Here is a 25,981-nt window from a genome sequence, read left to right on the forward strand (position 1 = left end):
AGATGTAGGTCTCTGCCCAAGAGGGGTGACAGCTGGGACCCAGAAGCCTAAAAGTGGGTGCCCTTGCTAGACCATGGAGGGGAAATACAGGTTCAGTTGCCCTGAACTGTGACAGTGTAGACTGAACTATTTAAATAAACTGGGCATTACTACATTCTTTAAAAGATGTAAATAGAATGGGTTTGATTCTGCACATGTGAAAATATCAATAGATCTCTAAGCATTATACAAATAGCATTATGTTTACAAGTATAGCTGGGGACAAATTTCTAGATGTGGCATTCTCACATAACATGCTTCCCCACCGTCTTTGCCCAATATGGGGACGTACACTTGCATATTTAGGCCCTGTTCCTCCAAAGACTTAGACACATGCTTATTTGTATGCACTGTGAGTAGCCTTGACTTTTTTGCAGAATATTTTGTCATTCCACTTTCTGATTCAACAGTCCAGAATGGATGGCAAAACACCTGCTGATATCAAAAGTTATTAATGGAGACTGTTCATTGGCTGTCCCTTTACTGCATGAATGATTCTAAATTTTGGAATCTGCTCCCTAACTCTGAGGGTGGAATTGAGCTCAATCATAAAATAAGATTTATACAACTTTCCAATGAGAAATATTATAAAGACTAGTTTGTTTGTTTTCTCTACAAATGTAGTTTCACTTACATAAATGAATATATATATAGTCTGGGAATGCAGGGTCAGCCCACAACATTTTGGCACCTGAGGCGGGGAGCTCAAATGACGCCCCCATGCCACCTCGCTTGGGCCAAAACTTTGAAAGGTCTCAATTCTGCCTTCTTCCTGTTCTACTCCTCTCATGGTACTGCTCTGCTACCTACCCCAATAAAGGAAAACTAACAATTTAAAATGCCAGGTTCAAAAATTTTAATTAACACTTAACTTTCAAATGCCTGAACAGCAAATGTAACTTTTCTTGTCTGCACAGTAAACACTGGCATTTTCATATGTTTGAATAATCAAAGTGGTGCTTTCCATGCCTTCTTGATTGCAAAGATCTGAACTGCTTCCTGCTGAAGGTCCACAGTCTGGGCCAGCTCATGCTCTGTTGAGATGGTTTCAAGGCCAACCAGCCTTTCTTATGTCATTGTGGAGCATAGATGTGTTTTTATTAACTTCAGCTTGGAGAAGCTGCGTTCTCCACTGGCAACTGTTACAGGGAGTGTTAGAAGTATGCGCAGAGCAACAAAACCATTTGGAAAGAGAGTGGTCATCTTATTTGTGTACATATATTTCAGAACAGCTTTTGGACTTGATCCTGCTGAAATGTATCATGAGGGAACATGAAGTTTTTCACTTGCTGTGGCCCATGAAGTACAAGGAAGTACAAGTACAGTCCAGGATCATCTAGACTTAAGGAACTAAACTCAGCAGCAGCTCTTTCTTGCACCTCCACCACACTCTTCTCTGATCTATGCTTTTCTTCAGGAATGTGCATGGTTATATCCATTTGAGATGGAGATATGGATGCTGCAGTACAGTGGTTTCCCCAGGAATTGAAATTAGGGGGGGTGTTCGAATTTACAGGGGGGGTGTCAGGACCAATGAGATATATAAAAAAGATATGAATAAAGTAAATGTTTTGTTAGGATTATGCAGATTTAACATAAGAATAATGAAAGTTACACCAAAACACATAACAGGTCTAGATTTCTAAAAAACCATACATTTAAAAAAAAAGTATTTAATTTAAATTGACTTTTGAAAAGTAAGCCATCATAGGGTAAGAGGAAAGTCCTCTCATGGATCAGTAACTGGTTAAAAGATGGGAAACAAAGGGTAGGAATAAATTATCAGTTTTCAGAATGGAGAGAGATAAATAGTGGTATCCCTGAGGGGTCGGTACTGGGACCAGTGCTGTTCAACATATTCATAAATGATCTGGAAAAATGGGTAAACAGTGAGGTGGCAAAATTTGCAGATGATACAAAACTATTCAAGATAGGTAAGTCCCAGGCAGACTGCGAAGAATTACAAAGGGATCTCATGAAACTGGGTGACTGGGCAACAAAAATGGCAGATGAAATTTAATGTTGATAAATGCAAAGTAATGTACATTGGAAAACAATCTCAACTATACATACAAAATGAAGGAGTCTGAATTAGCTGTTAACACTCAAGAAAGATCTTGCAGTCATTGTGGATAGTTCTCTGAAAACATCCACTCAGCGTGCAGCGGCAGTCAGTGATTCCCAACATTCTGTTTGCTTTTTTAAAAAGAACAGGAGCACTTGTGGCACCTTAGAGACTAACAAATGTATTTGAGCATAAGCTTTCGTGGGTTACAGTCCACTTCATTGGATGTAGCCCATGAAAGCTTATGTTCTTTTTGCAGTACAGACTAACATGGCTGCTACTCTGAAACCTTTGCTTTTTAAAGAAAGTGATAGATAAGAAGACAGAAAATATCATATTGCCTCTATATAAATCCATGACACATATACACCTTGAATACTGTGTGCAGATCTGGTTACCCCATCCCAAAAAATACATACTGGAAATGCACAAAGTACAGAGATGGGCAACTAAAATGATTAGGGGTATGAAATAGGAGAAGAAATTAAAATGACTGGGAATATTCAGCTTAGAAAAGAGATGACTAAGGGGGGATATGCTAAAGGTCTATAAAATCTTGACTGATGTGAAGAAAGTGAACAAAGTAAATGTTTTGTTAGGATAATGCAAATTTAACATAAGGAAAATGCAAGTTACACCAAAACACATAACAGATCTAGATTTCTAAAAAAATATATAATTTTAAAAAAATGTATTTAATTTAAATTGACTTTTGAAAAGTAAGCCATCATGGGGTAAGAGGGAAGATCCTCTCATGGATCAGTAACTGGTTAAAAGACGAGAAACAAAGGGTAGGAATAAATTATCAGTTTTCAGAATGGAGAGAGATAAATAGTGGTATCCTTGAGGGGTCAGTACTGGGACCAGTCCTATTCAACATATTCATCTGGAAAAATGGGTAAACAGTGAGGTGGCAAAATTTGCAGATGATACAAAACTATTCAAGATAATTAAGTCCCAGGCAGACTGTGAAGAGCTACAAAGGGATCTCACACAACTGGGTGACTGGGCAACAAAATGGCAAATTAAATTCAGTGTTGATAAATGCAAAGTAATGCACATTGGAAAGCAATCTCAACTATACATACAAAATGATGGCATCTGAATTAGCTGTTAACACTCAAGGAAGAGATCTTGGAGTCATTGTGGATAGTTCTCTGAAAACATCCACTCCATGTGCAGCAACAGTCACAAAAGCAAACAATGTTGGGAATCATTAAGAAAGGGATAGATAATAAGACAGAAAATATCATATTGCCTCTATATAAATCCATGGTATGTGCATACCTTGAATAGTGTGTGTAGATCTGGTCACTCATCCTAAAAATATATATATTGGAATTGGAAAAGGTACAGAGATGGGCAACTAAAATGATGAGGGGTATGAAACAGGAGGAGAGATTAAAGTGACTGGGAATTTTCAGCTTAGAAAAGAGATGACTAATGGGGATATGATAGAGGTCTACAAAATCTTGACTGGTGCGAAGAAAGTGAATAAGGAAATTTTATTTAATTCTTCACATAACACAAGAACTAGCAGTCACCCAATGAAATTAATAGGCAGCAGATTTTAAAAAAACAAAAGGAAGTATTTCTTCACACAATATAAAGTCAACCCAGGGAACTCTTTGCCAGGGGATGCTGTGAAGACCAAAACTATAACAGGATTTTAAAAAGAACTAGATAAATTCCTGGAGAACAGGTCCATCTGTGGCTATTAGCCAGGATGAGAGGGATGCAACGCCATGCTCTGAGTGTCCCTAGCCTGTTTGCCAGAGGCTGGGAATGGGCAACAGGGGATGGATCACTTGATGATTCCCTGTTCTATTCATTCCCTCTGAAGCACCTGGCCTTGACCACTGTTGTAAGACAGGGTACTGGGCTAGATGGACCATGGGTCTGACCCAGTATGACCATTCTTATGTAAAAATTAATTATAATAAAAATGTTTAGTACAGAAACTCCCCAACATAATGACCTCCCAAGATAGCAACAATGTGAGATAACAACCTTGGAAAATACTGCATTTTAAAAATCTTGGCCTACTGGGAAACATATTTATATAAGTTTCCATTCCCAGTCACAAATCTAGAATTCTGGAGCAAAGTGACTAAAATATAGTCCAACAAACAAATGTTTATTTAACATGCCCCTCTCTTTTCCCTCCACCACACTCCACTCACCGGTATTGTCCTTGGTCAGTGGAGACTCAGAGTTCAGAGGTGCTTTCACATGAGTACACCTTCCAGGTGGGGGACAAAAAGGCACAGTTTGCTCTGGCCACGGCTGTTCGTTGTGCCACCGTTCACTGCACCGCTCTGTTGCCAATGGCCCTGCACAGTCACCTTCTGCTGTCACCTACCACTGTGACCTCTCTGAGTTGGTCTCTTGAGGTTCCACCAGCTCTCAGTGATTTCAGCTGAGCTCTCAGTGCGGGAACCCCGCTGCTAGTGCAGTCTGGGCTGTCTCTTACACAAAAACACTGTACCCACAGGAACACTGTCCCCACAACAGGACTAAGCACTTAGACCTGATTGTCAGTGATTTCAGCTGCAGTGGTCACTTAACAGAACAAAAGACTATCTATTGGAGCCTAATCAGCTCTGTCTTTAAACAGTGGAGAGGGACAGGTCCCCACCCTCTCTCTTGATGCCTTCAAATCATCACAGGCTAAGCACAGTTCTACTGCCCTTTACTCATACAATAAGAACAACATTTCATCCCTTTTCCCCCCACAATCAAGTGGTTTGTAATCCAACCCCAGCCAAAATCTATCACTTGGACAACACAGCTCTGTTTGCTGGATACCTAGGTAGATTAGGTGTGAATGTAAATATAATCTGGCCCTGAAGCCTTAGCCCCCAGCTCATCACTAGCTGTCAGGGAGAGCTCATTTAGGCCATGGCTACACTTGCAAATTTGCAGCGCTGCAGCAGGGTGTGAAAACACACCCTCTCCAGCGCTGCAAATTGCGGCGCTGCAAAGCGCCAGTGTGGTCAAAGCCCCAGCGCTGGGAGCGCAGCTCCCAGCGCTGTACGTTATTCCCCACAGGGAGGTGGAGTACGGACAGCGCTGGGAGAGCTCTCTCCCAGCGCTGGCGCTTTGACTACACTTAGCGCTTGAAGTGCAAGTGTAGCCATAGCCTTAGACTTTGCTTACAAATCAGCATTTGAAATTATTAGGTTGACCAACATCACCGAAATGAATGCACTGACATCATAAAAAAACAGCTGTATAAGGAAGCAAGAAAGCTAGTCTATGTTCATACTTTTCAAATCTATTATACTTTTTCAGATACACATATTTTATCACACACTATATAAGCTTTTAAAGTGTGTATTAATGTTTGTTTAAATTCAGATTTCCAAACAGTCACTAAATTGGTATGTAACTAGCTCACAAAACTAGGGGGGGTGTTGGGAAAATTCAGGGGGGGTGTAGGGAAATCACTGCTGCAGTAGCTGCCAGGTCACCTGCACTCTGACTACCTGGAAGATCAGGCATCTCCTCACCTCTCACATCCTTACTGGGGCCGGAAGGCTCACCGTGAACATTTGTGTCTATGCAGCTCAGGAGAGCTCCTTCCTGCTTAGATAGAAAAGCTTCCTTTCCTTTCTTTCTTCTTCTGAATGCTGCCCCAGAGGGGCGTTTTCTTCTTTTACTCATGACTGCTGTTCTGTGCCTGCTATAGTGGCTCTCAACACTCAGTTGTAGGGGACAAATAAGCAGGCTGGCAGCAGGGCCTGAGTGAGGGAAGATATCAGTGTCTTAAGGGCCCAACTGGCTCCTACTACTTCAGTTGACTGCCTGTTCTCCTCAAGTGGGTTCAGGGAAGCAGCAGGAAACAGGAAACTCCCTGAGAAGCTGATGTTCAGGCTTGTGGGAGTGCTAGAGAGGTACATAAGAGACTCCTCCTCCTTTCTCTCCCTGCAGCTTTCTGTTATTCCCTCTCACCTTTTCTCCTGCCTGCCAGTTATGTCTCTTGTGCCCTCCTTCCTCCAGCACAGCACTCCACCATCTCTGTGCATCTAGAGCAGAGAGAATACATATGCACCGGCAGCAGACACAATTTTCTACACTCTGGATCCTAGTGGCACCCTCCCAGTCTGGCACCTGAGGCAGCCGCCTCAGTTTGCCTCAGGGTAAGGCCAGCCCTGTGGGAATGCACAAAAGCCCTTTGAGGATATTTTTGACACACGTAATATTAAAATGCATAGCCAAATTACCTATGCAAATGTAGTTGCTTCACTTTTGCATCTCTCTGGACAAGTAAAATGACACCAGTGCCTTTGAAATATCTCTGTATATAAGGTATGACAAAAAGACAACGTAAATCATCAAGTCTTTACTTTTAAGATCAGCACACTAATTTCATCTTTAAAACCACAGTTCTTCTTGAGCTGGTACAATGAATCAACTAAAACAGATTTTCTACAAAAAAAAGGGTGTATATAACTGAAATATAAATAGTAGCCTGAAAATAAATTGTAGTAAGGAAAAGCATTTTCTAAATACTGTCCTTCAAAATAATCTGCCTTTTGGATTTTCCAAGCTCCCACAATGACCTTTTCTACAGCTCATGTGCATAGATTGCCTCTGGTGTTTTTCATATCTCTTTCCTGATTCTCACATTCAGAATCATAAACTGCAGAGGCATAATTCACATGACAGCTTGATAAAGTCAAGATGAACAATGGATGTCAGCATGGAATTTCAGCCTCTGTATCATATCAACCCAACAGCACTGTTGAAATAATTATGCTCATCTCTTTCTTTGCAAAAGAAAGAAGAACTAATGCCTGATTTTCAGAGATGCTGAGCACCTGCAGCTAACACTGAAGTCAGTGGGCTCAGGGGCTCGGCATTTATGAAAAATCAGACTATTAATCTGCAACAATAAGGACTGTGGAATTACAAAAACAATACTTGGATAACAATTTGAATATACTGCTGAAGAATGAATAAACAGAACATATCTCTTCACCGATTACTTGCTTTGAATTGTAAAAATGGCTTATTAAAATACTGCTACAAAACTGAAAAACATGCATTCAAATAAGGCAACTATTACAAATTCTATATATTCTTAGTAAACCCACTCTTTGTAATTGGTACTAAATCCAACTATCAAAAACAGAAATAACATGAAAATACACAATTACTTGGGAAGTGTCAAAAGCTAAACAGATTCCAGGTTATAGCATATAGCTTCCCAGAAGGCTGCTCAAGGAAAGTGTGTTTGGTCCATGCATATGCAAACACTAGCTGAGTATTAAATATGAGGGGAGAAACCTGCCAGTCACAGCTGAGCAGCTACACTCCTGGCACAGCAACCAGGGTATAGACACAGCTGATTACTATCACGTTTCCCTGTCTGGAAGTGGACCCACCGCCTGAACAGAGAGACTAAGAATATTAATAGTGAGATTTTTATTCATCCCCTTATCATTAGAAGTTGGCATATCTTGCAATGCCTCCAGCTGAAGGGGAGGAGAGGACAGGGAGGGTGAATGAAGCTTTGCAAAATAATTAAAAGTTTTCAAGAGCAGCAAAATAGACAAAGCAGCCAGTAACCAGCACAATAATCCACCTCGGGAGCAGGATCTACAACCCTGTAAGAACCCAAAATCACCAGACCCAGGCTGAATCCTGAGTTCCCCTTTCTTGGCTTTTGTTAAAAAGACTCGACCTATTTTCCTTTCAGGGAACGGAAAAGTCACGCAATTCAAAGCGGCAGCTTGCCAGTATGACTGAGAGTTATTGATTCCAAAACAGGGAGGAAGAGGGAGCATGGGGAAGAAGTTACAGCGGGGGATAGTAGAGTGGAGAGAGAGAAAATACAGGCACAGTCAGGCAGAAACAGTAGACATCCATACATTGAATCCAGAGAGCATAAAGACATATGGCATTCACATCTAGACCTAGTGTTTGCAAAGTATATAGAATGTGTGCAGTATATAGCTATACTTACCATGCAGTGTGTGTCTGTGCACAGTATATAACTCTACTATGCAGTGTGTGTGCAGTCTATAGCTATACTATGGTGTGTGTGTAGTCAATAGCTATACTATGCAGAGTGCATGTGTGTGGTCCATAGCGATACAGAGCAGGGTGTGCACACCCGCTAGAAGCCTGGATGCCAGATCGCCAGGAGGCGGCTCGGATTAATCGCGGTTGCCGACTCCATCTCAAGGGCAGGCTGCGGCCCTTCCCCGCTTACCTGCACCTGCCGGTGGGGGGCGTGGGGAGCTGCCTCATCCGCCGCCTCTGTCAGCGCAGCCGGTGCCGGCCGCGGGCGGCAGCCGCTGCATCCTGCCCTGGGAGGCGGCGCCTGCCCGGCTCCGCTCGCGTCCTCCCCTCCCGCGCGGTGCCTGCCCGGGGCAGCGCTCCCCGCCGCCAGGCTGGGAGCGAGCGGGACGCGGAGAGCGCGCAGCCCGCGCCCAGCGTAGCGAGGCTGCTCATGTGACCCCTCCCGGCCCCTGCCCGCCTGGCGCTGCTCCCGGGCCCGGGGCTCCGAGCCCCTGCGCGCGCTCCCCACCCTGGGGCGGGCCGGGCGTGGCTGAGCCGGGGAGGCAGGGGGGCTGCGCGGAACCTAGACATAGGGAGACTTGGTTCCCCGGCCATGGAAAGGCGTGGGCGAGATCTGCTCCGGGGAGAGAGCAGGAAAGCGGCAGCGGGAGATGCTGCCTCCTCCTAACTAGAGCTGGCCGCAGGCGTGTAAGAAGGGATCCTTCGGCAACAAACGCCCTTCCAAACCTGAGATGCTGCCCCCCTCCGCCCCAAAGAAGGCTGATGTGACGGGGGCACCAAGAGTCTTACATAAGCATGAGCCCCCTAGCAGCTGGGAAAAGAGCAACCGCACGTTGACGTGAAGAGTCGGGAAGATGAAGTCGGAGAGACAGGAAAGTGACAGGGGACCTAGATCCCAAGGGGAGAGAGTAAATATACCAAGTATGAATCGTTGTTCTGAACTAAATAGGATCCCTTACTGGGTTGGTCTCAAGTGCTCTCCTTAATACTGTGAAATAACTGAGCAGCTGAAGAATTTAGTAAAAGGGATCATTTGAGAAGAAATGGGAATGATCTGTTAATGGGAGTCAGGAAGGGCCTCATGACATGATTGAGTCATTCATAGAATTATGTTCTTTTTCTCCCACATCTCTGGCTCAGCTCTTGCTCCTAGCCCTTAGCTTTGCTCCTGTGGCTGGAAATTTAGGGGCCTTATGTTAAGCAAATGTCAGGATAATCAAACCCCAGGAGTCATCCTTGAACCCAGTCTTAGATTTTTTTTCTTATTTTTCCTTTTTCCATGACATCTGCTGCATGTCCCTCAGGAACATGGTCAGAATTCATCCTTACTTTGATTCTCGTTTCTGAAGTTCTTATTCATGCTGTAGTCAGTTCTCATTGTTACAATTTTAATTCCCTTCTTTATAGTTTTTCTCTCACGGATGTCTCCCACAAGTACAGAATCTGTATGTAACAAGGTTTTATTTCTCTGGAGGGTTTTTATGATTAATGCTGCCTCCATCATTCTGCATTGCTTGCAATTGTTCCATGCGGATTCCCATTGTAATAATTTAAACACAGTAAATTATCATTTCTTATGCTCTTAAAAATATGTAACACTTTACTAGGGTAATAAACAAAAGAGAATCTATTTATACACAATGAGTGGAATTTTCAAAAGTTTCCAATTAATTTAGGAGCACAGATCTCATTGACTTTCACCAGGACTTGTGCTCCTAAGTCACGTAGATGCTTTTGAAAATCCTACCCACTAATGATAGTGTCCAAAACTCATGAACACTATAAAAACCAACCTGAAGAAGCATACAGATAGTAAACATGAAAACTAATACTGTATTAAATATATCAGAACTATTCAGTAAAGTTCAAAGTCTTGGTCCTTATCTTTAAGGTGCAATATCCTGGGCCAGCATATCTAAAATATCACCTAAAGCACTAGGATGAAATCTGTGTTTGACAGCTCTGCTGCTTGGGCACAATGGAACTTTCTGCCATAAACTTGTGCATGCAGAAGACAGAACTTTCTTGAGGGCCACTTAAAGACTGTGGAATGAATTTACACAGCAACTAATTGGTATCGCAAACATCATCACCTTCCAAGCCAAGTGCAAGGTGTACTTCAAGCTGCCGTCTCTAAAATAAACGCAGCGTAGTTTAAAAAAATCCAAACCCTGCACCACATACACAATTCTCCCCCCTGACAGAGCTGGTGCTAGCCCAATGGGGGCCCTAAGCAGGAATATTTTGTGTCTCCCCTCCCCCAAATACTAACACTGGCAAGTTCTTATAATAAAAAGTGAATAGGGGATTCCTTTGAGCTGCTCGGGGCCCTAAGCAATTGCTTAGTCTGCTTATGCCTAGTGCAGGATCTGCCCCCTGTGAAGAGGCAGAAAGAATGAACCACATGTGATAGATATCAGTCACATAGCTAAACACACTACTGAATGGTGCCTATATTCTATGCTGAAGCAGGGCTGCCCAGAGAATTCAGGGGGCCCGGGGCAAAGCAATTTCGGGGGCCCCTTCCATAAAAAAGTTGCAGTACTATAGAATACTATATTCTCATGGGGGGGCCCTGCAGAGCCTGAGGCAAATTGCCCCACTTGTCGTCCCCCCCACCACCACCACTCCCCCGGGCAGCCCTGTGCTGAAGAGAGTGGTAGAAGAACCTATGTAAAATAGAATACTTTTATCCTTTAAGCACCATCCTTCCACAGTACTCTACTAATAGTAAATTACATCCAAAAAGCCTAAGTTAAGAGAACATGAAGGTTACAAAGTCAAGCACTCAAAAGTTTGGAAATGCCAGAATTCAGAGTTCCTGTGCAACTTTAATTCACCGCCCTTGTGCATTATGATACAGAGGTTTATTACAGTATCACATACTATTTTTTTCCAGTGGATCCCTGCCTCATTCAGTGCATAGGACAGACAGGAGATGATCAGGATTATGTAGTAAAAGAGGCTGTTGTCTGTATAGCACCTGCCTCGTTTTTTGCAGAAATTGGAAAGTTTAAAATTCTGTAAAGTGTCAAGAATGTGAAACTAGCTAAATACACATTCCTTTATGTTTCCACCCACCCACTTATACCACTATTACATTCTGGGACTCTCTACCCCTTCTTTGTTACTTCTCAAAATGGGAGCTTCTCTTTACCTTGTATTGTAAAATCCATATATCTGGAACCCTTTCCACTGGATAATCTTTTTTTATTTTTTTAATGGTGAATTAAATAAAAGTTTTGACTCAGTGGCAGCTTTTACTATTTTACACCATCTTTTCACTCACTTTTCAGGTGCAAGGCAGTGGTGAATGAGGTCCCATATCATAAATCTTTCAACCAAGACCAGTTTCCATAATACTATACAATACTATGGTTTTTTTTATAAGCGTCCTTCATACAGAGTACCAGCTCTCAAATCACAAGGTTTATAGTGAGACTTATCAGTAAACTAAATCAAAAGGAAAACATCAATTCCCTGATAGCATACTTATTAATTAATGGCGCACTGGCTTATTAGAAATGAGGCAGTGGTATATGAAAATCTGTAAACTTTGTTGCAAGTATTAGCTACTATACTTGATTTTCTTCCAACAAAGTGTCACAAGGTAAAGTAGTTGCTTCCTTTTTTATGCCAAGACTTTTCAGAGACTTATTTTCTATGAAGATGTAATGATTAGATAATCATTGAAACTTTATCTTAGTACATTTGGTCTGCACATGAAATTCATAAGGTTGGGAGTTTTCTTGATCTTCAGTTTAACAAGATGTAAGTGTTGTGCTGCTTGTAAAAAAGTTTCCCAGCTGGAACTAACAAATTGAATCATACAGAGATTTTAGTACATGAGTGTACATAGGTTAGCATTACGAGAACTGATTTTTAAAAAAAAATCTGTAATTTGTGTTAGGAAGTCAAAATATCTAAATCTCAAGAGCAGTAGAGTAACGTACACTTTATTAGGACTTGCCTAGGGGAGTAGAAATTTTGACTGGGTGAGTGGGCCTAGGGAGCCACTTGTGGGTCAGATCCATAAAGGGATTTATTTGCAGAGAGGGTTGGAGCTGATTTATTGTGAGTGAGTGGAGTGAAGCTATTCCATTAAAAAGTAAACCTGCATGCATTTTGGGGCCTGGCTGTGTGGCTGTTGTTGTTTTCTTCAGGCCCAGGCCTGAAAACTTTCTCCAACACCAAATTTCCTGAGCATTATATAGTACATATAATGCTCAGGAAATTTGGTGTTGGAGAAAGTTTTCAGGCCGCGGCTTTCATCTCTTACCTCACAGGGTTGCTGTGAGGATTAGTTAGTTAAGATTTGTAAAGCACTTTGAAGATTATAAAGCATTATGTTGCATAAGTGCTAAGCATATTAAGTATTACAGCCAAGCATTAATACCCAACTCCTGTTCACCTTACTCACTGATTTCAGTGAGACTACTCACTCAATAAGTTTCCCATATGTAAAACAAGCAGCATTTGTCCCTGTAAGTGAAAGCTAGATAGGCATTTCATCCTATCACAGAGCTAAATTAGATCCAACCAACCCTACTAGCTTTGCAGAAAGTTTAACTAAAACATAATAATTATGAAATACAGTAGTAGGGTTCATCCCAGAAATCTGCATAACACAAATGCATCCTAACTGATGTCAGGGGGTCCAATTCTGACACCCTTATTTAGAATAACTCCTACCTTACTCCTGAGTAATACCATTGACTAAGTTGAGGGTAAAGTACAATTCAGTAGGACAGAGCCTCAGCTAGAGTAAATTGATGTAGCTCCACAGAAGTCTATTTACATCAGCTGAGAATCTGGCCCAATGTAAGGGTAGGAGAATCCGGCCCAGTCATAGTTTTATCTTTATTTCTGTTCAGTTTTGACTTAATCAATAAAACTTTGAAATAAATATATACATTCAATAAGTAACTGACTACTCCAATGTAGGGTCAATGTGCACAGTAAATTTTCCATCTGGCCTGCCGTACAACTTAGGTTTCTTACATAGTTTTATGCTTCAGAGTCTGTACAGTTTTTTAAAAAATTGTTAGCTGTAAACTGAAAGTATTCCAGTATATCTTGAGGCTACCACTTATGTCAGTATAACTTATGAGCTTCTCTCACAGACAAAGCTGCCATTACTCGTTGGGAGTGGATTAATTAAATCGATGGGAGAACTCTCTCCCGTCGACTTAGAGCGGCTACACAAGAGAGCTCTAGTATAGCCATAGCCTTATTCTGATCAGTGTAGTTAAGCTGAACTAACCCCTAGTGTAGACAGCAGTAGGTCAACAGAAGAATTCTTCCATTGACCTAGCTATCATCTCTGGGGGAGGTGGATTAACTGTGCTGACAGAAGAACCCCTCCCATCAATATAGTGAATATAGACACTGAAGCACTATAGAACTGCAGCTGTGCTGCTGTAGCGTTTCAAATGTAGTCAAGCCTTGAGCGAGAGAAAGTATGAAGGAACCTTCGCAACAAATGAGATCGTCATTCATCCAATTTCTTGATTGCTTTGTAAAGCTATACGGATACAAGTAAAATGTTTAAAGCACGGCTCTCAGAATGGTACTGTTGCTGGATGAGTCAGATAGCACACACAATATTTATTCATATTGGCCTTTTCCTGTTTGTTCTGGAGGAAAAAAATATAGATCCATCCTAGAAAAATACAAAAGCAATATATTGATTATGATTTTCTAATATTCATTTCAGATATTGTAAAGTACAGTGGATATTCATACTGGAAACTTCACATGTCTATTGGTAACAGCTATTAAAATTATTTTTAAAAACTGAATATATTTCTTTCTAATGACACACATTTAAGAGAAATTATGCTTACAGTTGTAACAAGGAGTCTCTCTTTAGCATCTGGAATCTAGTAAGTAATTACTATAATTGTCATTAAAATGATGTTTTGTATAGTCTGAAATGTATGTTTATGTAACACATGTATTACCAATTCCTGTTTGTTCTCTCTCTTCAGAAAGTACCCTTGTTTCTATATATTTTCTTTTCTTACTTTGTGTCTATTTTTACAAAACAATAAATCTTCTTTAAATTAAAAAACATATATTCTTCTCAGAATTTCAAATTTAAGCATAATGGAGAAAGTGTGTCTGTGAGTCTTCAGCCCATGCAAAATCTTAAATCTACTGTTCAAAGAGCTGTTCTCCTTGGCAGTACTGAAGCATTTTAGTTTATTACTCTTCTCATTCCAGGAACTTCACAGAGATGATTCTGGCAAACCAATTCCAGCAAGGACACATCAAAAGGCAGTTGTCTCATAGACATGCTAAAGGTTTTAAACTAAAACACTTCATGGATGAAATCAAATAGGGCCAAATTCTGCCCTCTAATTTGTTCTGTGTATTTTAGATATTTGTAAATTTGTTAAGTAATTAAGAGGCTGCTAATAGACTCTTTCCTTAACTGTTGATTTGCCAATATTCTGCCCTTGTACATTAATATGGATCTCCAGATGTCCCTATCTTGTTTGTTTGTGAAATCAGATCCCCAGGAAGTGACACCATGTGAATAAAAGAGGGTTTACTTATCAGTATGCCTATATTCTTCCTATGTTTCCACCTGAAACAGGAGTATGTCGATCAAATTTAAGGCCAGATTCTGCTACTTTTACTTATCAGTATGCCTGTATTCTTCCTATGTTTCCACCTGAAACAGGAGTATGTCGATCAAATTTAAGGCCAGATTCTGCTACTTACATTGAGATACAATTTATTTCTTCAATAGTTCCATTAAGCTCAATTTGAGAATGAAGGAACTCAGCAAGAGCAAGGTTAGCAGAATCAGGCATTTAGTGGCATAAGTTACTGCCATTCTCTGCCCTCATAGAACTTCAGTGAGAGCTCTACATACCTGTCCTAAGACTGAATTTAATCTTTGGGTTCTTAAGCTTCCTCTGCTGTTTGTAGCCAATACGTAGCTGTCTGACTACAGGTCTTTAAACATCTTTCAGTTAATTTAGAGCTCTAGATGCTACATCGAACACAGGTGAATTTGTTCCCTTGAGGATCTGGAACTAAAAATCACTGACAGCATTACTATAATGTATGAAGGCATTTTTGGCCATCTGTGGCTGATTAAGACACTGATTCTTCCCTCAAATCAACACTGTAACTTTGGACTAAGTTAAAGGCCATGTTTTGCCCTCAATTCAACCTAGGTCTACACTAGTGACTTATATCAGTATAGCTAAGTCACTCAGGGAGGTGAAAAATCCACACCCCAGCATGACATAGTTATATCAACTTAACCCCCGGTGTAGACAGCACTATATCAACATAGCTGCCCCCTCTCATGGAGGTGGATTAACTACACCTATGGGAGAAGCTCTAGTAGACTCTTTCCTCTCCCATCAGCATATGACCATCTTCACTTAAACGCTACAGTGGCACAGCTGCGCCGATGCAGCATTTTAAGTGTAGACCTGCCATCAGTTATAAAATCAGACTTCTCCAGTTTGGGCCAGAACAAAGTTTTACTAATATCACTGATTCTCCTCTGACAGAGTGTAGATAAAGAGTGTAGTTACCTGACTATGAAGTCAGGGCTGGTCTATGATGAAAATTTATATCGGCATAATCTCAAAAGGGTGTGAAAAATCCACACCCTTGACAGACATAGCTATGTTGACTAGTCCCGGGATAGACAGCACTAAGTCAACAGAAGAATTCTTCTCTCAGCTTAGCTACCCCCTCTCCAAAAGATGGATTTACTACAGCAACAGGAAAACCGCTCCCGGCGCTATAGTGTCTACAATGAAGCCCTACAGCAGTGCAGCTGGAGCCGTGCCACTGTAACATTTCAAGTGTAGTCATAGCCTAGGTGTACTTAAGATCAGAAACAGGTCTCTATTTCTGTTCATTGCCTACCCAATTAGAAGTATATGGCTGCAGTGTCTTTCACCTTAGACCATGGTCTTGTAGCCATTAGCCTTCTACATACAGTCCCAGGTTACTATAAACTATAACATTTGAACTTGAGGAAAACTGAGGAATGGATTAGAACTATACACACACTATGGTGACATCACATTATTTGATCATTCTGGTTCAGCAGAACACTTAATTAGAAAGCTGTTACCTGCGATGAATTATACAAGTGTATGAGCAGTTTCTCTGTAGATAGCTATGTTCATGAAGCCATAAAAACACGAGTAATGACCAGAAGAATCAAGAGGAAGACTGTGTGATTCCTCTCACCATTGAGTCACCACACTCCTCTAGGGGTTTCCAGGGACAAGCACAATTGAGGCTATTCTTGCCCTTCGGCTAGAGTAGCAGCAGCAAAATAGTTCTGCTGTGACTCCATGGCTTGTGAGGGAGGATTCCTTGCCCTGAAATCCTGGGCTGACATAAAAGTGGTGTAATCAGCTTTACATCAGCCCCCCGCCGCCTCCTGGTTCATAGGACATGCTGGGGCCAAATGAGGACAGGAAATGGAGTTCTGGGGGATGAAGCTGGAGTGTGATGTGCTTCACAGTGTCAGGAGTCCAGGCACCAGCAGTCCATCTCAGTGGGTAGAACCACATTGAGGGGGCCAGGAGACAAAGTCAGGAACTAGAGCCAAGAGTCAGAGATGGAGTCAGGAACCAGGAAGGAAATGCAGGGCTGGGGTGGGCAGGATGGGGCAGAGCTGGAGCTGGAGGAGTCAGGAACAGGACTGGAGCAGGACAGAAGCAAGGCAGGGAGAGGAACAATCATAGCTGAAGGCAGATGCATTGAGCAGCCAGTAATCCACCATTGCATCTGAACTTAAAAGCAGGCCATTTGGCTGCATTCAGCAAATCAGGCAGCCGGCCAATCAGGTAGTCCTATTGCAACTCAGCTGAGGTCATTAATCAGCTTGGAGGCTGGCCTGGCTAGTCCTCACGGTCAGCTGAAGTTGCTCAATCCTGATTCACAGCTCCCTTGTTTGCATGTCCCTCAAGAACTGTTCTAGCTGGCATAGATTAGAGCAGCATTGTGACTGCTGTAACTTGTGCAAGGGGCTCGGTTGGCCCTGTAATCAGCAGCAGGATCTGGGGAGGCATAAAGGTTGCTTAGAGGAATGTGCACAGCTGAGGAATGTGCCCAAAGATTTTATGGGCTTTCTCAGTTTAATAGACATTGACCATAAATTAAATTCAAGAGCAAAAAGTTTCTCCATGTTGTGGTTGTATAAATTAACATCTATGCTGAAAGATGAAGTGACACCACCTTCCCATGGTGCTGCTGTACAAAAGTTGGCTTTTATCAATTAAAATTAATATGGATCCAAGATAATAATCTATTAGAACCTCATTACTGTCCACTTTCAAACATTTGCATCCAAAAATTATGATCAGTTTGGGTGATCTGCTGTACTTGTATTAAACACTGACTATGCATAGATTAAACTAACTAGATGATTTATGCTTGCTGATTAATTTTAATATTAACATTTATATTATGTAGTGCCTAGAGGGCTCAAGCAGGTCAGAGCCTCATTGAATGAGACTCTAGACATATAGATAAAAATAACATATGAGAAAAAAGGGAAGTTGATATCAATGAATATAAATTGGATGCTAGGAATTGTAAAATATTGATAAGGGAGGCAAAAGGACACAAAGAGAAATCAATGACCAGAACAGTTAAAGCCAATAAGAAGGAAATGTTTAAGAATATTTGGAACAAAAGGAATCCTAATAATAGTATTGGCCTATTACTAGATGGAGATGGTAGAATTGTCAATAATAATGAAGAAAATTTAGAAGTGTTCAACACATATTTCTGTTATGGAAAAAGCCAGCTGATATATTCCTATATTAATGATAAATACTTTCCATTCCCGCAGTAACTCAGGAGGAAGTTAAAAACCAGCTACTAAAGTAAGACATTTATAAACTGTGTCTAGTTCTGGTGTCTAAAATTCAAGAAGACTGCTGAAAAATTGGAGAGGGTTGAGAGAAGAGCCATGAGAATGATTAAAGGATTAGAAAACAAGCCTTATAGGGAGAAACTCGAGTATCTCCATCTACTTCACTTATCAACAAAAAAGTTAAGGGTCTTTAAGTAGCAACATATCTATGACTCCTGAGTGACTACAAGATCTTTCGTGTAGTCACTCTCTGCTGACTGGAGAGAGCTCTCCTGTCAACATAATAAAACCATCTCAACAAGTGGCAGTAGCTATGTTGGTGGGAGAAGCTCTCCTGCCGACACAGTGCTGTGCATACTACCACTTATGCCAGCTAAACTTACGTCACTCAGCGCGGTGTTTTTTCCTACCTCTGAGTAACTTAAGTTTTGCCGACAGAAGTGGTAGTGTAGTTATCAACCCTAAGAGACTTATCACAGACCTACATCCAGGGCCGGCTCCAGACCCCAGCGCGCCAAGCGCGCGCTTGGGGTGGCGTGCCGCGGAAGGGCGGCAGGCAGCTCCGGTAGACCTCCCGCAGACATGCCTGCGGAGGGTCCGCTGGTCCCGCGGCTCCGGTGGAGCATCTGCAGGCACGCCTGCGGGAGGTCCACCGGAGCCGCGGGACCGGCAACCACCAGAGCGCCCCCCGCGGCATGCCGCCCTGCTTGGGGCGGCGCAATTCCTAGAGCCGCCCCTGCCTACATCCCCTGTTGAAGTTATGTTGAAATCGTACCATATAATATATATAATTTCATCCAAAATTCTCAGTTTCAGATGTTTATGACAGACACAGCCTTTTGAAAAGTTAACCCCAGAAGTTTTATTATGATATCCACATGCCAGGTTCCAGACATCTTGTGCCTAAAATCACAATTACAGAGAAATAATAGAATTCAGGAACCATCTCACAAGAATATAGATCACAGCTCACTGTATCTCTTACCAGACACATTGCTACCAGCCACAAGAAAACCTGGCAGTTAACGTGAGGTAGATCACAAAATGAGATCAGTGATCAAGCTAAGCATCTGAATCCCTCAGTTAGAGAAGTGGACAGCAGATGACAGATTCCTGCTAGCTACTGCTGATCCCATCTGGCGATGTCAGTCCACACTTCCTGGCAAGCAGGATCCAGCCCCCACAGCAAGGCTGCCTAGAGGCACTAGAGAGGAAATGGTAAACATAAAATACTTTATTTTTTTTCCAAAGGCAAAACAAAACATATAATTATTGTTTTACTGCTCTGGTGCCTCTTCAATTTGAAAACTTTCAGTAGGAAGTAGAATCACACATTCAGAGTCTGTTTTGACCCCTCATTACTTGAACATAACACCAATTAAAAGCTGAGATTAAACTTTCCAACCTTAAAGAGAGAAAAATAGGTCAATGTTATGGCCTTAATCCTCCAAACACTTATGCACTTGAATAGTCTCATCAAAGGGGCCCAGTCACACTGGATTGAGAGTCACCATCCAATGGGACAAAATGCTGTGTGTAAAGTTACTTAGGTGCATACATTTTTGCAGGATCTGGATCCAAATGCATTGAGTGAGGTATTGAGTGAAAGAGTATCTTCTGTGAAAATCTGCGTTAAAGAGCTGTGCAAGAGCCTGCTGGGATAGTTAGAGGGTATTTCTTCCATGGATTTTTTTAAACTTCATTTTCAATTCTCTGTAATCTCAAGAAGACAATTTTAAATGTTGATATAAATATCTGGGGGAAGTGAGTAACTAGATCAGGAGTCATAGGGGATGGACAGGATAGTTAACTGCCTATCTTATATATTTATAAGGTGCGAATCACAACTATCAGTGTACCTGGAAAGAAAGTTACTGTACTTGCAGAATAATTACACTTAAAAGAGCTGTGACTTGGTTGAATAAGAATGTCTTTTAGATGGTAATTTCTGAAGAATTACCAAGGGAAGAACATCTTTATTTAAAAAAAAAAAAAACTTTAGCTCACAGGCATGTGAGATCATTTGAAATGCACTACAGACTCTTATTTTCTGCTCTGGTTAATTTCAAGGCCCAGTGCCATTGTAAACAACCAAATTGCATACTGCATCCAATTGAATCAAAAATTTCAAAACATTTTGGGATGGATGTTCAAACATCTCAAAATTCTCAAGGACATTTTCTATCCTGAATACCACACATGGCTCCCAGTAGCCTTGAAATGCCTGGATTGAGAAGATATGGGACCTGCAGAATGTCTGATCTTTGACCCTGGCAGGTGATTGGTTTTGTATATACAGAGCCTGATTCTCCCCTAACCTATATCAGTGTAAATCAGAAGTAACCCCATTGAAGCTAATAGGCCCATGTCTGATCTCAACTGGTTTAACTCCACTGACTTCACTAGAGTTACTCCCGCCTTATAATATTAAGCAAGACCAAAATCAGCCCCATTAGAATTACACAAGTTTAAAACCAATTGGAGGAAAATTGGGCCAACTATCTGTCTGGGCTGATAAATGCATTATATATTGACAACATAATGCCTACATTTAAGATATCTATATCGCCAAACTATGTTTAGACAAGGTAAATTTGCATAGGTTTTGATTTTTCATTCATGGAAGGAGACTAATTAAAAATTTAGCTTCTTAAAAAATATCTATTTAGTGGTAAATATTAGGCACCTATCATAATCTCTAATAGCATTTACCATAACCGATTTAAATAAACAAAATAATGATTATTATTTCATTCCAACTTCAGAATCAAATAACTATTATGCTGTAGACTAGCACATTCAACTGTTCTGTCCCTCTCACATAATTTCCATCACAAATCAATATGCTGAAAGGGTTATTCACAGTTCAACAGTTTTTCCATTATAAAGCTACAGCTAATCATGTTTTAGTTAACTGCCTATAGTCTTACATTGAAACAATGACTCAGTTTGTCTTCATTAAGATACCTAAGAGCCTTTAACAGTAAACAGAATAAATCCTTTAACATTTGAGTCTTCATTATTTTTAATTTTTAAATTAGATCACATTTATGCCATCTGCCAGTACAGTAATATTTACATGCCACACAGTAATATGTATAACTTGTGTAGTCTTTGTAATGTAAAACCCATAACACCAGTTCACAAAGAGGCCCTAAAGGCAGCCATAGAAGGCTCACCCCCATATTGAGGGATCTTCTGGTGGCATAGAACAAGGATAATAGCTCCTGTGTTACTCCCACTCTCTGTGGCCAGTCTAGAGGATGTGGATCAGGGCTTCCCTAAGCTCCAGTGAGTCCTGGCTGCCATGAGCAACTTGAGGCCCTTAGGAATCAGTCTAATTTAGAACAGATATCAGACTGCCCTAATTTATGGTAGGGGAATAGCCTAATACAGACCCATGGAAAAAGCATTCTCTTCTACTTAAACTACTGATCCATGACTCAGAAGATCAGGGTGCACTCAGAATATCTGGCTCCTCCACAGACTTATTGTGTGATCTTAGGGCCACATTTTAAAAGATATTTAGGCACTTTTGAAAATCCTACTAAGCAACTAAAGGTATCTAAATACCTTTAAAAATCTGGCCCTTACTCCCTGATCCATCTCTCACTGAAGCTAATGGAAAGATTCCTATAGATTTCAATAGGAGCTGGATCAGACCGCCAATATCTCTGTCTGTCAGTTCCCCACCGCTATCTCAGAGGGCTGTTGTAAGGATAAACTCATTAATGATTTTGAAGTTCTCAGGTAACATGCTGATGGGAGCCATGTAAGTACCTAAACAGCCAGATAACTAGCAAGCCCAGAATTGCTGAAATACAAATTTCACTTTTGCACCGTAAGTTGCACCCTGTGTTCCTCACATGTGACCAAGATTCTGATGTGGGCCAGTGTCTCCAGGATAAAGAATACAGCCTTCCCACTATCCTTTAGAGCTAACATTATTATCTCAACTCATTGCACCTTTTCAGATCTAGTTTCTTTATAATCCCTTGAGTTTATTTCATATGCCAAACAGACTAGTTCAGCAACTTTGTTAACAATTCAATAAATACATAGCAGCCACAATCAAACGTGGATATTAAATTTAATATTACTAATTACAAAATAAACCCAACAAACAGAATGGTCCATTATTCATCACTGCTGGTGTAATTCCTCTGACTTCAGCAAAGTTAATACACTGGCCCCATGAAGGTTGCCTTTCAATTGTCACGAATTGTGTATGACAGATCCAATTAAGTGTGTTGCACATACAGCCCAGATGAAATAACTGTCCTTTCCTGTAATAGGCTTTGCCATTTCTTGTCTTGCAATATGAACAAATCATGAGACAATTCCTCTCTCTCATCCAAACTCCATGTAAACCAGCTATGCACATGGAACCTAAGAGGGTTTGAGGATAAAGTAATACTCTCTTGCAACCTGGTGCCTTCACACAAAGAAGCTGTGCAGTCACTTTTCTACCAACAATATAATTCATAGGCTATAGCAGCAGGGCATCTCAAAACTGTGAGTTTAAGTCTCTGGATCCATGTTTATTGTGAATCCATTGGTTACTTCTTTCTCCTACCCTCCCATCACACCTCTCCACGGGTAAAGAGATGCAATGCAGAGCAGAGGTGGTTCAGTCATGGGGCTGCTCTCCATGCTTGCAATGGAACTCCAGCAGTTCTGCTGTATTTGGGGCCTTCTATGCCTGCGGGAGAGAAGGGAGGCAGCATGTAGTCTAATTAGAAAAGCTTGCTTAGCTGGCTTATGTTCCTTTTACCTCTGCAGAATTTTTCCATTCATCCTACCAAATAATAATAATATATTGCTCCCTTCACCCCTAGATTTCAAAGCACTTTACAAAGGGATCTGTATCATTGTTCCTATTTAACAGAGAGGAAACAGAGGCAGAGAAAGGGAAAATAACTTACCCAAGGTCATCCAGCAGGCCATTGGTAGAGCCAACATATTCTAAAATAAAATAAGAACTTGGTATACTTCAATATAGTGAGATATAATACAAATACTTTTTTATTCTCTTCTAAACAGTGCTGCATCTCAAACACTGTGCGTGTTAATAGATTCTTTGGTATGTCCCATCACTATGACAAGCTTTTTAAAGCTTCAACATTTTGCAAAACAAAGGGCAAGCTCTTCAACTGATGTGAATGGCCAGGGCTTCATTGAAGTCAGTGGGGCAATGCCCATTTACTAGGGATCTTGCCCCAAATCATGAAAGTAGGGTAATGTTGTGAAGACTGCAGAATGATAACACTGTTATTAACCAACATTTTAGAGCCTTGGGTTGGCAAATGGAAAATAATAAGTGTGGGGTTATTAGTGATTAATAGAATAAGTTTGGGCCATGTTTTTCAAACTTGGGTGCTTCAAGTTAAGCATCTAAATCCATATTTGGGCACCTAAATAAAAGTGACCTGGTTTTCAGAGGTACTGAGAAACTGCAACTCCCAAAGAGGTTATCGGGAGCTGCAGGTGTTAATTAGCTATGAAAACCAGGCCACTTTTATTTAAGTACCTAAATATTGATTTAGATGCTTAACTTGAAGCACCCTAGTTTGAAAAATTTAGCTTTAGTTCAGAGAAGGAACTGAAGTTTATCCAAACCATTTTCTTCTGTAAATCTTTTTGCCTTTTTGAAAAATTTTGCTGAATAGAAAACACAGAAAGGAAAGTATCACTTGCATGGTTTTGGTATTTCCACATTTGGTCACAACCAAAATCAGGAAGTGAAGAGTCATACAAAAATAAAGCGAACAAGCCAACACAATTTACCAAACTTCCCTACACCTTGAAAAATGTCCATGTGTCCAATTTGAACTTTGAGAAAATATATGGTTCTTACTTTATATGAACTAGATTCCACTTCCTCAATTGTGATGAGTTGCTTTACAGGTGCAGGGTTAAAATATTGAGACTTTTAACCATATAGTTATAACTAGAGCTGGTCGCAAATTTTCCAGCAGAACAGTTTTCCATTTGAAAATTTGGATTTAACAAAATCAAAACATCACAGGAGCATATTGAAATTAAAATTTTTGACAAAATCAATATGGTTGAAATGTTTTGTTTCAGTAGAACTGAATGTTTATTTTACTTAATGTAATAAAATCTGAAATGATGTTAACATAATATATTCTCTGTATAATATTATACTTTCATAATATAGTATAAAAGTTGAAATGATGAAGTCAGAATGAAATGCTTTGACCTCATCTAAACAAAACATTTCAATAAAGTGAAATGAAATATTTTCAGATTATTTAATTTCACAAGAAATTCTGAGATTTCTACTTTTCATCCCAATACAGAATGATACCAAATAGCAAAATCTTGGAATTTCCCACAGGACAGAAATTCCAAAGTTTGACTAGCTCTAGTTATAACCTTACATTATAAGCTTATTGCTGCTCATAATCCTGTTGTATTAATAATGCCACAAGCACTGACTGGTCAGATTTGATTTTCTTTATTGAAGAGCACTGCAAACTGGCCAGCATTCTTCAGATGATTATTCTCTTTACCTTACATGAATACACACATGCATGAACTAGTTTTCATCAATTTTCAAACAAATAATGCCCTCATAATACTTTCAAAATATCTTTAATACAGTACAGTCTGGGGCAGCACTCACTGGAAATGCTAAGATCAGGGCAGGCTGCAAAATTCTTTTTCTTATATAGGCTTCTATATAGACAGCAGATTCTTTTTCTTATATAGGCTTCTATTACCCCCCACTCCCTGTCCTGATTTTTCACATTTGCTGTCTGGTCACCCTAGTTAACACTGAAGTTAGACTCACCAACTCGTCACAAACTCTGCTCCTGATTCCCCCGACTGGTTATCAAGAAACAAACAAACAAAAAGAAATCACACAGCCCCCTTTATTGCATTCCAGTTCTCTAGCTCCCAATAAGCACATAGGTCCAGTACAGTGAGAAGGTATTTGAAGCTTACTACACAAAATGTTCTTCCAAAAGGGCCAGCCACATTGCCAGGTCAATATTAGTTTGGATCTTACCCAAAATACAATGTTGCCAGCCAATCATTTAGTGTCTAAAATCAAAGGTTTATTGTAAAAGAAAGAACAAGAAGAGAGTTGTTAAATGATAAAGCATTCAGATACATACAAAGGCTTCAGAGTCCATATATCAGGTTCTTAGCAGTATTGGTAGTTTTCTGGCTTGAAAGTCCTTCCGGAACACATCCACAGCTTGGATGGGTCATTCCGTGCTTTATTCAGAGCTTCGGTTTGTAGAAAAGTCACTCCACAGGTAGGAAGTAGGATTGAAGACAAAATGGAGATGATGCAGCTGCCTTTTATATTCTTTTGCTATGAGGCTTGTGTGGTGTTATTGACATGAACTGTGACCGTATAGTTCATTGTTGCAACCAAGGTCCTATATTGGCACCAAATCTTACAAAGGAGATCAAGTAAAGTGTCTATGAAAAGGTTACAATTTGTGGGTTATGATTGTGCTCTCTGTATATATGTATCATTTTTGTAGTTGAAGTTATGAATATTGACTATGTACTTGTATCTCGATGTGTTTGATTCTAAGTAGCATTAGTGAAGCATTTGGTCAGCTTCTTGAGAAAGGAATTTTCAGATTAAGTGCCCAATCAAGAAACATTTAACTGACAATGGACCCTGGAAGACTCCAAACCACATATGAGAAGTCTTCCTGGGAACGTTCAAGGTAGCATGTGAGCAATGGTTGTTCTACCTGTAAAGAACTGAGTCATGCATGGACATGTAACTTGCCCATGTGACTCCAAACTCCATCTTGCTGCTGTGATTTTCCACAGTAAGAACAAAGGGGTTTCCTTCCACATGGCAGAGGATATAAAAGGCCTTGGAAACCCCTCCATTTTGTCTTCCATCCTGCTTCTTACCTCTGGAGGATCTTTGCTACAAACTGAAGCTCTGAACAAAGGACTGAATGACCCATCCAAACCGTGGA

General features: G+C 40.6%; 1 protein-coding gene and 1 long non-coding RNA gene across 5 annotated transcripts in view; both read right to left on the reverse strand.

Moving 5' to 3' along the window:
• The window catches only part of TRMT9B (tRNA methyltransferase 9B (putative)), a 55,343-nt gene extending 46,915 nt beyond the window's left edge, over positions 1-8,428 (reverse strand). For 2 of the 4 annotated variants that reach the window (XM_039539473.1, XM_039539471.1), the window contains exon 1: positions 8,325-8,428. In XM_039539473.1, coding sequence (XP_039395407.1) covers positions 8,325-8,362 — 38 coding nt within the window. In that variant the 5' untranslated portion in view covers positions 8,363-8,428. Of the gene's footprint in view, positions 1-8,075; positions 8,154-8,324 lie in introns of those variants that run through there. The other 2 variants (XM_039539475.1, XM_039539472.1) reach the window with 2 other exon arrangements.
• Positions 8,429-21,899: 13,471 nt separating this feature from the next.
• LOC120406827 overlaps positions 21,900-25,981 on the reverse strand; it is a 36,663-nt gene continuing 32,581 nt past the window's right edge. Inside the window, exons 5-6 of the long non-coding RNA XR_005599616.1 lie at positions 22,928-22,967; positions 21,900-22,704 (exon numbers count right to left, since the gene is read on the reverse strand). This is a non-coding gene — a long non-coding RNA (uncharacterized LOC120406827). The remainder of the gene's footprint in view (positions 22,705-22,927; positions 22,968-25,981) is intronic.

The sequence above is a fragment of the Mauremys reevesii genome, linkage group 5, assembly GCF_016161935.1.
Source record: "Mauremys reevesii isolate NIE-2019 linkage group 5, ASM1616193v1, whole genome shotgun sequence".
Classification (NCBI taxonomy): Eukaryota; Metazoa; Chordata; order Testudines; family Geoemydidae; genus Mauremys; species Mauremys reevesii.